The following is a 13668-nucleotide window of genomic DNA, read 5'->3' on the forward strand; positions in this document are numbered from 1 at the left end:
ACTCGTATGGTCTGTGCTTACCCAGTTCCACTCACTGTAGAAGTGTCATCATTCTCTCAGACCTACTTAAAATGTGAGCTAAAAAACCCTATTATTTTTAAAAAGCAAAGAAGATTTGAGAAAGAAAGAGAGAATGAGAGGGAGAGAAGGAAAGGGAAAGCCGCTCAGTCATGTCTGACTTTTTGCAACCCCGTGGACTATACAGTCCATGGAATTCTCCAGGCCATAACACTGGAGTGGGTAGCCTTTCCCTTCTCCAGGGGATCTTCCTAACCCAGGGATCGAACCCAGGTCTCCTGCATTGCAGGAGGATTCTTTACCAGCTGAGCCACCAGGGTAGAGGGAAGGAGGAGAAGGAAAGAAATTGTGGCCTGATATGGGGAAGACACTGCTTCGGTGACGGACTTCCAGATCCATCCAATACCTCTCATTCCACCTGAGAAAATCAGATGTTAGACTCACTTATGCAGGTAATATTGTGAGTGTGTGCGTGTATGTTTTATTTCATCTAGTTATTTAGGTAGGTAATCTCAACTCCCTGCTTGATAACAAGTTTTCCTAAGCACAGCATAGTGTTTCTAACAAAAATCATGCCATACATTGCCTGCGTGGTGGGGGGAAAAAAAAAGCTACTGCCTCACCAAGCTGTCTTGAGGAAAAATGAAGACGTCTGAAGTGCTAGGTAAACACAGAGATCAACCTGACAGATGTTTTCTCTAAGGGTTTCTGCAGGAGGTGCCGCAGCTCCCGGGGCCGCCCAGCTGCTGGGCCAGCGTCACCCCACCTTCTGTGCAAATGCCGCAGCTCCCTAACAGGATGCAGAGCACACATCACCACGCCCCTGAGGGCCGCTCATGGGAGCACAGCACCGGCCCTGCTCTGCTGAGGGACGGGCCTTCTCTGCCGGGACAGAGCACGGGACCCAGAGGGGCGCCGGGGGCAGTGAGGAGGGCCGGAGCACCCACCTGGGTGCCACGCCAGCTGGACCGCGCTGGGTACAGCCAGAAGGCCCAGAGCGGGTGGCGGGCCTGGAAGCGGGAGAGGGCTCCACCAGGGAGCAAGGGTTGGAAGGAGGCCTGCCGGGAGGTGGGGGAGAGCTGGGTGAAGAGCGTGCTGGGCAGAGGGAACAGCCCGAGAAGAGGCCCTGGGGCAGGAGGCTCCCAGAGGAGCCCCAAGGAGGGCAGCGGGGCTGCAGCAGAGAGCGGGCCAGAGGCAGTGATTGATAAGAACACAGTAAGCCACAGTAAGACTTCACTGAGGGCCTCTGATCACAGGCATGAGGTGACTGGACCTGCCGATCACTTACTTTTTAAAAGATCATCCTGGCTATGCTGTTAGGACAGACAGGAAGGGGGCAAGGACAGGACCTGGAAGACCTGATCAGATTAACCAAGGTAAGAAAGGATGAGGGCTGCGGCCACGGTGACAGCAGTGGGGGGCTGACCTGCTGCCACGCCCTCCCCATCCCCTGCCCTTCCAAACCCTCCCCCGGGCTGTTCTTCACCAGGCCAGCCTGACATTCCCTCCCTCAGCCCAATGTGCCTCTCAATTTCTGTAACACCCAATCCTCTGCTCCCTTTCAGAAACAGAACTCTCTCTCCTTCCTGAACTCTTCCTGTAAAGACCCTTCATTCCATCCCCACAGATTCCTCTAAAGAGCCCTTGCTTCCAAATACATCCTCCCATAACTCTTTGGCCTCTTCCTCACTCCTGGGCTTCCCTTCCTAGCTTGTTCTCTCATTTCCCCAGTCCTGATCAAAACCTCCTGTTACTGCTCTGAGTCACGAGGATTCCTTCTCTCCGCTACCATTCAACGCTGACCTCTGTGCTCTGCTCAGTCAATTCTTCAGCCCTGGCAGGAAAAGACCATCCTAGGCAACAATGCCTAGGATGCTTATTCATTGGAACGACATGCCTATTCATTAGAAGGACTGATGCTGAAGCCAAAGCTCTAATAAATACTTCAGCCACCTGATGCAAAGAGCTGACTCATTAGAAAAGACTCTGATGCTGGGAAAGACTGAAGGCAGGAGGAGAAGGGGACGACAGAGGATGAGATGGTTGGACGGCATCACCGACTCAATGGACAAGAGTTTGAGCAAGCTCTGGGAGATGCTGAAGGACAGGGAAGCCTGGCGTGCGGCAGTCCATGGGGCCTCAAAGAGTCAGACACAACTGCGTGAGCGAACAACAACCACAAAGACAAGAATGCCCTGGTTATCAGCACCGAGGACCACTCTCCCACCTCAGCGGCAGGACTGCAGGGCCACCGGCTCTTTCTGCCTGCCTTCTTCAAAGGCCTCTCGCTGCCTTCCAGGGCCCCTCACTTTACTGGTCCTCTGTCTGATTCTCACTCACCTCCCTTCCTCATAGGTGAAGGTGCTCCCTGAGATCCAGTCCTTTGAGGGCACCCTCAAGCGCTCGGCCCCTCTGACTGCTGTCTCATGTTTCTGTGGGTGAGCCCAGATCAGTAACCCTGGCTTGGCTCTTCAGCTGGACTTCTGCATTTCCAGCCACTAAGGGTGTCCCAGGTGGCGCTAGTGGTAAAGAACCTGCCTGCCAATGCAGGAGACATAAGAGATGTAGGTTTGATCCCTGGGTTAGGAAGAGCCCCTGGAGAAGGGCATGGCAACCCACTCCAGTATCCTTGCCTGGAGAACCCCATGGACAGAGGAGCCTGGTGGACTACAATCTATAAGGCTGCAAAGCGTCAGACATGACAGAAGTGAATTAGCAGGCACACAAGCACAAAGGACTCAGCACCTGGACGTCCCACTATCTTAAACTTCCAAAAATAAATTTCCATGGGATTCAATTTGTCATGATACTAGTCACATTCTCCTTCTCACTATTAAGGTTAATTCAGTAGCTCCTTTCCTAAGTTTTGAGCAATTCAAAAGCAAGAACCCTGTCTGAGCCCTTTGCACAATCAGTATAGCTATAAACTATATGCTAAAGAAATACACTCTTCAACTCAGCTGATCAGTGCTGTTCAAAATAATAAGCTCTTCTTTTTAAGACATAGTTGATGATTAAAAAAAAAAAGATAAAAAAGACCTGTCACCATTTTTCATTAAAGGGATTATTTGACATAGAATTAAAATTCTTATCTCCTGAGGGTCTGGCCAGTGTCAATTTAGAAACATTATTTATCCAGATTTTTCAGGTAGGTTCAATCCTTGACATGAACTAATATCCCAGAAACCACAATGCTCACAGAAATGGACATCATTGACCACTGAATGCAGACTGATAAAAATTTTGAGGAATTTTGTCAAAAGAGCACTTTGCAATAAAAAGCCCAAAATAAAGTATTGACATTATTTTTTGGCAGCATGTAATAAAAAGTGAGGACAAAACACCATGAATAAAAAAAAGTTCTTTTCAAAAGGACAGATGGGAAATGAGATGAGGGATGTCCAGGCCCTTTGTAAGTAGCGGGGCCTGGTTTCCTTTTTAGGTCAGTGGTTTGTAGATCTTTATCAGTCTCATGAAAGCCAAAGAGGAAAAGAAACAGAGGAAAAATAAAGATCAGGATGTTATTTAAAGGAAAATGAATTAACCACATTTTTTTGATACAATGCTGAGAACACTCTAGGATTCTCCTGTAACTAAACATTTCCAAAAGTGAACATTTCTAGAGCTTCCAATTATTAATAATTTTCCCATCTTCCCTTTTAAATTTTTTTGTGGAAGAGATCTGACATTGACGATACACCCTGCAACGTCAACTGAATGAGCATCAGAGAGTCACGCTTTGCCCTGACTGCTCATACAGCTTCTAGAAGACAACAATTTCAGATCTGTATGGCACAGAAATCTCATAACAACCTGCTCTTTTTTTTTTTCCTACTGTGGCATAATATTCGTAACAAAAAATTTACATCTCAACCATTTTTAAGAGTACAATTCAGTAGCATTAAGAACATCCTCCATCTTGCACAGGGCTCTTTTCATCTTGTGGAATCGAAACGCTGTACCCATTAAACAATTACCTCCCTTTATCTCCTGGCAACCACCATTTCACTTTCTGTCTTGATAAATTGACTATCCCAGGTATCTCATATAAGTGGAATCATACAATATTTGTTCCTTTTTGACTCATTTCAATTAGCATAATGCCTCAAAGTTCATTCATGTTGTAGCATGTGTCGGAATTTCCGTCCTTTTTAAGGACGAATAATATTCCATTGTGCGTATGCATGCAATTTGTTCATCCATTCTCCCATTGATAGACTCTTGAGCTTTTTTCTGCCTTTTGGCTACTATGAATAATCCTGCTAGGAATGTGGGATGTACAAGTAAATCTTTGAGTCTCTGCTGTCAATTCTTTTGGGTATATCCTCAGAAGTAGAATATGACCTACTCTTTTCATATCTTTCTTACAAACTTTATGCCTCATTAGTTTATGTCCGACACCAAAGTGTAATGTCTGGAGGTCAAAGAGGCACCAACAGAGTACCTGAGCCTTCCTCAAGGGTGGAGACTCTTGAAGACAGAAAGCATGAGAAGCCATTACTGAAAAGCTCTAGACAATGCACTTAGGTGTTCAGATACACAGCGCAGACGGTAAGTATTAGAAGAAAAAGAGAAGATGGAAAAAATTACTGTGGACTTGACTTCCCTGGTGGCTCAGATGGTAAAGCATCTGTCTACAATGTGGGAGACCCGGGTTCAAGCCCTGGGTTGGGAAGATCCCCTGGAGAAGGAAATGGCAATCCACTCCAGCACAATTGCCTAGAAAATCCCATGGACAGAGGAACCTGGTAGGCCCCAGTCTATGGGGTCGCAAAGAGTTGGACACGACTGAGTGACTTCAGTTCAGTTCAGTTGAACAGCTTCAGAAGACATGGAATCTGAAGTGGCCTCATAGGTGAAAACATTCTAGAAGGTTGGGAACGAAGAGAAGATATTGCTGGGGAGGAGAACCAGGATGCCAGGGCAGATACAGAGCAGAAAGACCCCAAAGCACCAGAGTCTGATTCTGAAAACACTAGTGCAGTCAGCTCGAGAGGGCTGTCTGAGCTTTGGCATTCCTGCCCTAATCTTGGCAGATAAAACTTCATACATATTCTGACAGCTGAGAACTGTCTTTTTGAAATTCACATTGACTTCCTGTCTCTCGGGATCTTTTGTTTTAAACACTCTTCTCCCACCTTAGACAAGTAGATCCAACAACAAACCTTCTCTCCACCAGGTTTGTTCTCAGACATCTTTAGGGGCTAACCAATACCAACAGAGGTCTACACGTGACCTGCATAAATGCATCATTGCCATACACAGTTTAGTAAATTATCATTCTGAATATATTTGACAGAATTTCACACCAAATTCTATTATCTTATTAATAATATATATTATAATATATAATAATGCAATAGCTAATACTGTTTAACTGGAAAGTGTAGGATTACAACTCAACCCCACTATGCGTTTTGCTCACTAGTTGACCCTTTTCCTAACCAACTTGCTACCTTGATTTCACATGAAGTAAAATACTTGCCCCTGTCTAATTTATTCCCTCTGCCTCTGATAATACAATAATAATTCTGCCCTCATTCTGCTTAAAAATGCAGGGACAGACAGAAGAAACTCATGACATCACTAAGACATTTCACTGGATCAACTAACTACATAGTTATAAAATCATTGAGACAATTTAGCAAGAAAGCACATCGCCTTCCCAGACTAGGATACAGGAGGACTCCTAGGAAAAAAACAACAGCATCTAAACTTCCAGGTAGCCCATTGCAATTACTGTGATGGGGATCAAAGCTGAAATTCAAGCTCCTTAATCTTTGAAAAATATTCCCTAAACAGAACTTAACACTCTTCATTCAATCTTGGCTAGCAAAATGTCAATGAGTTCTTTGCTGTTCCTAGAATATTTATGTCTGGTATCCCAAGAAAAGTTGTTACAGGTGAAAGGAAAAAAAGGAGTTTTTCTCAAAGTTTTAATCACCTGTTTCTACAGCTGCTTAAACATTCAGGTTCTTTGTTGGTGAAATAAAAAATGAAATTTAAGTGTATCTTATTTCTGGGGTTGGTTTGCTTCTGAAGCAATTGGATCTCCAGTTTTTAAATAAAATTTTTCATTCTAGGCTGCAAAACTAGAAATAACTTTGTTACTCTAACTGATACTAAGAAGAACAGATACTAATACTTCATGCTCAGAGAAACTTGAGATAACCTTTAGCTTCCTTAGAGCACAGCACAGGAAAAATATGTCAACATGGAGTCTAATTTATAATCATCTAATTTAACTCCTCATGTTAACAAATCTGTTGTCAAAAAAGACTTCATTCCGAGGTTTCCATTTATTCATCTTTTAGTTGGGTAACGTATTCTTGTAATGAAGTTTTCAAGGGCACTGTATTTTAGGCCATGATTTGAAACCATTTATCAGTGGAACATTCCACTAATGCCCAATTTCATTTCTGTGGCATTCTGAATTTTTCAGGAAAGAACTGAAGAATCATCATTTTCTCCACAAGTATCTCTCACAAGTTTGAACAAGTGAATATTTGTGAAAATTCTCACCTTTGTTGTAAACTAGAAGCTCTTAAATTTGGTGGGGGATAAAAAAACTTCAAAGAATATGATTTGATGATTGTTATTAACATGGAAGTTTCCAAAGACAATTGAATACATAGAAAACTGTATATATAGCAACTGATATTCTGGGGAGTGGGATTAAAAAGAAGGTGGAGGGGAGGCTTTTTAATGTCAAGTGTTTCAATAGGGCATGCTTATTTGTTTGTTACAAGCATATATTAGTTTTTAAAATTAAACAACAAAGAATCAAGGAAGCTTCAAAAAAAAGGCGGAGGTGGGGGCGGGGAGCAATAGTTTAATTCAGGACAGACAAGTCTTGGATGATAACGGCATCAGGTAGAGAAGAAGGAAGCTCCAAGGTTAAATCCCAGGAGAGCAAGGGCAGTAACTGGAGTCTCCAATGAATGGATGTGACTCCAGGCTGCCAAGCATCTAACGTGACTGGGGTTCCATCACTCCTCACTGGCCTGGAAGCTGTTGTGGGTCACTGAGCACAGGACATAGTCTGACAGGCTTCAAGCAGCCATCTAAAGAGCCGCTCATAACAAAAGCTATGCTGAGTCCTCTGCTGGCAGCTACTGAGTTCCCAGAAACAGCACCTGTCACTGTATCAGTGAGGTACACGTTAGGACATTCCTGGATGTCAGGAGCCCCAAACTCTTCTCAGGGAGCCCATGCGCAGTTCAGGGCCTCTCTCCAGGCAGTCTCCCAAAGTGACAGCTTAAAATAACACCTGACAAAACCTTCTACCACTTCTGAGCCAATCCCATCCTTAAGACTCCAAGGCACTGGGCAAAACCCCTAAAATCCTCTTCAAACAAATTCCCTAAAGATGTAGGAGGCACTTGCGTCTACAGAATTAGCCCAGACTATGGACAGGGAAGTCTGGGGTGCTACAGTCCATGGGGTCTCAAAAGTCAAACACAACTGAGCGACTGAACTGGTACCACTTCTATTCAAGATAAAAGATAAATGCTTGAGAAAACATTTGTGTTATATATGTATGTGTGTTTTATGCATATGAATATGCACATATTCACATATATGCACACACGTAACATATATTCATATCTCTGTGTGTACACACACACACATACATATGTAAAAAAATACCAATAAAAAATCAAGTCATGAGGGAATGCTTGGAACAAGATAATGGCAATAACTTTTCTCTCTTAAATAGCATCTCTTCTTTTCATTTTTTAATTCCTTAAATGAACTAACCCAACAATAAACCAAGAGACAGAAAAGAACTATCTGTAAAGCTAGACTGCCAATGCTATTTACCCTCACCTGAAAGTCATCATATGGGAAGAGCAGCATCTCCCGTAGACAGTCGTTCAGGATCTGTGTCTTCTTCTGGACGATGACATTTTCATAGTCTAGCGGCTCAATCAGCTTTGGCTTGGCCTGGAAGGTGAAGAGATAAGCAATTGAAACACCTACAGATAAACGCGACTTCTCAAGACTGAAGAACTTTATACATCCTGCATGCGTGCGTGAGCGCTCAGTCATGTCCGACTCTTAGTGACCCCTAACTGTAGCCCACCAGGCTCCTCTGCCCATGGAATTTCCCGGGCAAGAATAAACTGGCTGAAGTAGGTAGTCATTTCCTTCTCCAGGGGACCTTCCCAACTCAGGGATTAAAGCCACGTCTCCTGCATTGGTAGGCAGATTCTTTACCACTGAGCCACCCAGGTAGCCTGAAGCATAGGCCCCTTATCCATCCTACTCTACATGTTTTTGCATTCTCCAACTTCTCTACAATGAGAGTGTGGCAGCTTTGCTGTTAGGAAGAATCAAAAGCAAGAGAAACAAGCTGTTTTCAAAAGAACAGAATACACTTCCTGGTCCTCTGCTTGTTTGGTTATTTAAGTACAAAGGAGGCTATGGGGTCTGGTGGAACTTCCAGTCACATCTTGGGTCATCCCTGGCTAGGTCAGTCCCCTTCTAAGCCTTAAGCTTTCCCAGAGCCACCTTGCTTGGGGTTCCAGCCATGATCTGGCAACGATGGCCAGTGGCTCCAGCCATGACCATCTCTTCTTGGTCCTGGGCTTAAAACATCCACGGAGCTCAAAATTTTATATAAAACTCTATGAAACTCTTCTGAGTCTCAAAATAGCCCTGTCTAATCTGATCTATCTACCTACTTACATATATAACACCGAAATATAGAGAAATGTGAGCAGGACTAAAACCAGGCCAGTAAGGGGGAAAAAGTACTTAAACCAGGGCTTGTGGGTGAGCCCCAGCGGATAGTGGTGGCCACTCCTAGCATGCAGTAATCAGAAGAATGAGGCAATGAGCTGGAAAGAATATGCCTTTTCTAGCCATTTCCAAAGTCAGTAAAAAATCTCATCTAGTTCTAGTCACGGTCACAGTGTTTAGTGATCACTTTCCACATACAAGGTACTAACTAGGCTAACTCAACAGTAAAGATACATATTCAACTAATTATAGCATAGTATGCCAAGTGCTAAAGAGATACATATGCATGCATGCACACACACACACAGTTATGAGAAATAAATTCATTATATCGATAAATCCTTTACTGCAATTATTTCTGAAACTATTTATAAAAACATCTGATATATACAGTTTCAACAAATGCTCTATGTAGTAAAATGTCAATTCATATATAGGAAAAATACTAAAGATATCTGGTATATGGCAACTAGATTAGAAATTGTGACAGACTGCCCTGTGTTCCTCAAATCTGTATCCTTTCCTTCCAAATAGAGCTGGACTACATTTCCCAGCCTCCCCATAGTTGGGTGTGGTCACATGACTGTCTTGTGACCAACGGCATGTGAGTGGAAGGGATGTGGCCTGCTGCCAAGCCTGGCTCATAAAAAGCCTCTGCGATAGACTGACTGACTGTGTCCTGAAAACCCATGTGTTGTAACCTAATCCTGAAAAACAATGGGATTTCAAAATCGGGCTTTGGGGAGGTGATCAGGTAATGAGAGTGGAACCCTCATGAATGGGATTAGTGTCCTTATAAGAGAGACCTCCAGAAGCTCTCCTGTCCATTCCGCCATGTGAGGACACAGCAAGAAGAGAGCATCCATGAACCGAAGCGGACCCTAGGCAAACACTGAATCTGCCCATGCCTTGATCTTGCACTTCCCAGCCTCCGGATCTGAGAGACAGCCTCTCCCCTGCTCCCTCCCTACGCCCCGCTGCCAGCAGCACACAGTGGACCCAGCAGTGGACTCAGGAGGCTGAGGGGAGGGCGCAACCCCAAGATGGAAGGAGTCTGGATCCTGCATCACCCAGCAAAAGGCTGCCTGCTTACAACAGGCACTGGAACAGCCTGTGAACCAGAACTAAAGCATCTACTGTGTTACACCATGGACGTTCTCAATTTTCTTACTGAGGCAGTCGCCTTACTCTAGTAGAAGTATAAAATGCTCATCTTTAATGTCAATTACTTGATTTAAGTAGGCTCTACAAAATATTCTGAGAAAAAAAACAGTGCCCAGATAAGTGCACAATTATTATAAAAATACATGTTTATGGATGGAGATTAAAAATATGTACAATCAAAAAAAGTAAAGTTGTCTTGTGAAAAGTGTAGGTAATTTCTTCTTTCAAAATATTTGTGATGTTAAACTGTTTTTACATTTAAAAGAGGCCCAAAAAAGATGTGAAAGTCACTCAGTTGTGTCCGACTCTTTGCAACCCCATGAACTATACAGTCCATGGAATTCTTCAGGCCAGAGTACTGGAGTGGGTAGTTATTTTCAAGTAAGAACTGTCATAGAAAATGAAAGTGTTCTCCAAAGTATGTTAATTCAACTTAAATCATTTCCTCCTTTATTTCAGTTTGTTATGCTGTGTATAGTAATCAGTCTACAGGTGCTTGTTGGCAAAATGGATGTTAATTGTCCACATTCAAATAAGTGATGTGTTTCCTGCCTATGGACCGATACAGACAACACGTTTACATCTTAAGCACATTTAATGACAGCTCTCACCATTTGACTGAACTTGGACTTCTTAAATCTTCCATAAATGAAAACTATCAACATAGTCATAAATCACTTTTGCTATTTAGCACACCAACTAATGCTTTTGTTAATGAGGTTAATTATAGTTTTCCCCTGGAGGTATCTTGGCAGTATTTAATGTAACGTTGTAGGTATTAGGACTACCTTGCTTCTGTGGGCCGCTGTTAACTTTCAAGGTGTTTTCACACAGATGATCACACTTAATCCACTGTTAAATTAATTAAACCCAGAGGCCATCAGTCCAAGGTGCTTCTAATGCCATAGGTGGTTGCCTATGTAAGCAAACGGAAATGTAAGCCTATAAATGCCTCAAGGTTATGAAATCAAAACATTAAGGACAACCCAGCACAAACAGCCAACTAGGCTCTGTGCTGGAGCCAGTCGATAGTTCCTTTCTTTACTTCTGCACTTTTCTTTACAGAAGTCTCTCCCCAGATCCTACCATCAGAGCACTCGCAACCTCTGGGAATTGGGTATTGCTCAATTTGAATCTATTTTTGCTCAAACCAACTCTTGAAATGTTTAATATGCCTCAGGCTATCCTTTAACACCACGAAGAGGTAGGCGTGGAAACATCACTCCATTCGACTGAGCCCCAGAACCGAGGATCAGGAGTTGAGCTCATAGCCCGACGCTGACAGCCACCCAGTAGCCAACAAAAGGGATGAGAACACAGTCTCTCGTCACTCAGAACTCTTCCTTCCCCAGGCTGCCTTGCGAAGGGTCAGTGCTCACCAACGCTCGACCGCGGTACAGTGTGTTTATAAGAGTTTATAAATCAACCTCTCCTTTAAAAGACGGATGGTGCATGTGAATCAGGAAAGCTCATAGGAGGATGGCAATGTTTCAAATCCTACCTCTCAGGGAAGAATTAGAAATAAAGGAAATCTCAGGAAAGAATCGGAGAAGGCAATGGCACCCCACTCCAGTACTCTTGCCTGGAAAATCCCATGGACGGAGGAGCCTGGTAGGCTGCAGTCCATGGGGTCGTGAAGAGTTGGACACAACTGAGCAACTTCCCTTTCACTTTTCACTTTCATGCACTGGAGAAGAAAATGGCAACCCACTCCAGTGTTCTTGCCTGGAGAATCCCAGGGATGGCGGAGCCTGGTGGGCTGCCATCTATGGGGTCACGCAGAGTCGGGCACGACTGAAGCGACTTGGCAGCAGCAGCAGCAGGGAAGAATAACATGTCTTCTGCGGTCTCTAGGACTGGGAAGAGTTGACACGTGTACACACCCTTAAGTTGCTCAATGAAACAACTCCTGGAGACCTGACCGGGGGGAGGTTTTCAGCAACTGCACAGGGTACTGTCCCCAACAGAGCCCCTGACTCCAGGGGAAAGGGGCCAGAGGAGAGCCACCCACCTGCTACCTAAGTTAAGAGCAAGGCAGAAAGCTCCTGCTTCAAACACAGATAGCTGGCCCAGTGCCTGCCTTCCACACGTGGCTTTTAGGAGGAGGGAAGAAAGAAACCATCAGAGGATAAAGGCTGAGAGTGGAGACTGGTGAAGAAAGACAGGAAAAGGGCCAAGATGGAGATGGGGGAGAAGAGATACAGGTGACAGCCACCTTGGGGTGGCGGAAGTAGAAGATGCAGAGATGGAGGGAACATAAGGGCAAGTTAAAGACAGTAACAGGAGACACACAGAAATGACAGGGAGGGGGGCTTGGGAGACCTGAGGGGGCCAGTGTCTACCAAGCTGTGGGTTAAGAGCACAATTGCCTATTTTCCACTCCTCTTTAAAGTGATGATTCACTGGCTACAGCTGTTCACTGTTCTTCAGCTCCACTAAGCTTTTCCAGCTGGTCACATGTGTTTTTCTGGGGGAGTCTGTGGTGGGGGGAACCTCAGCCTACCAGTGTAGGAAGCTGGTCTGCAGCATCACTGGTGACAGAAAACGACACACAAACAGCACAATGACTCGATGGACATGAGTTTGAGCAAGCTCTGGGAGTTGGTGATGGACAGGGAGGCCTGGTGTGCTACAGCCCATGGGGTCGCAAAGAGTCGGACACGACTGATCAACTGAACTGAACTGAAGAGCAAAACGAGATTAAGTTAATTACCAGACAGCCAGACTCCTGGTTCAGAAGAAAGAGGCTTAGTGCAGAGCTGGCTCATGACCTTGGCTTTAAAGCCATCTAGACACACCTAAGCTCAGTGTTTCTCCTGGTGACATGACTCGAGAGTGTTGGACTGCACCCCACAGTCCTGCAGTCCTTGCAACTGCCCAGCCATGAGGCCAAAGAGAGAACCTGGAGTCAGCGACAGAGAAAATCAATGATGTACTGGACAGGGACTCTTACAAGTCAGAGGCCACAGTTGTGGAGTGACACCCCACCACGTACAGCTGATAGGAGGCAGGACACGACAGCAATCTTCACTCCAAGTGGGAGGGCTGGCCATCAGTGACAGGGGGCCTGAAGTCAGAAGGGCTCCTCGGGTGCCAGGGAGCAGCTGGAATGCATGCCCTGTGGCTCTCTGAGTTGGAAGTCACAGTGAGGACCGCTGTTTCCTGCTGATGACTGAGCACACTGGAGCCCATCTAGACTCAGGGCTAGGCCAGTCACTAGCTGAGGGGTGCGGGGGATCGGGCCCATCACACAGGGAGTTACTGATTAAACTTCCAGCTTAAGCTGAGGAGGCAACCATGCGCATAAAGTAGGCCTGAGGCAGCGCAGGGCCAAGCCGGGATGTACGGAGAGCAGGAGTTCAGGCATCTTACGAAGCCTGATCATATGAAGGGCTACTTTACTTTTTTCAATTGAGGTATAGTCGACATACCAGTTCTTGGTTTATCTTCAAAAGAAATATGTGGGTCCAGAACTACCTAAATTGATGAATGGCCAACGCTCCTACAACGCTCCCAGGCCATTAGAACTACCAGGTTTTGGAACTCTGCACATTTACCTGCTTGAATTTTCCATATTCCAGGACACTTGTGCCTCCCTAGGCAGGATGGGGCTCGGCCAGCTCCCGGGTCTAGGATGTTGGGAACATGTCCAGTGCGTGACTGTGCTTTCATGGTGTGTATAATGTGCAACTCAATCTATACTCAGGTCCGTCAGCTCCCTCCCTCGTTTGGAGCTTAAAT

At 45.0% G+C, this 13668-nt stretch overlaps 1 protein-coding gene across 8 annotated transcripts in view; it reads right to left on the reverse strand.

Annotated features, from left to right (window-relative positions):
* The window catches only part of DOCK9 (dedicator of cytokinesis 9), a 290025-nt gene that overhangs the window by 146835 nt on the left and 129522 nt on the right, over positions 1 to 13668 (reverse strand). For all 8 annotated transcript variants that reach the window (XM_068984765.1, XM_068984764.1, XM_068984760.1 and 5 more), the window contains exon 2: positions 7849 to 7965. In XM_068984765.1, coding sequence (XP_068840866.1) covers positions 7849 to 7965 — 117 coding nt within the window. The remainder of the gene's footprint in view (positions 1 to 7848; positions 7966 to 13668) is intronic.

This window comes from Capricornis sumatraensis, chromosome 12 (genome assembly GCF_032405125.1).
Source record: "Capricornis sumatraensis isolate serow.1 chromosome 12, serow.2, whole genome shotgun sequence".
Classification (NCBI taxonomy): Eukaryota; Metazoa; Chordata; class Mammalia; order Artiodactyla; family Bovidae; genus Capricornis; species Capricornis sumatraensis.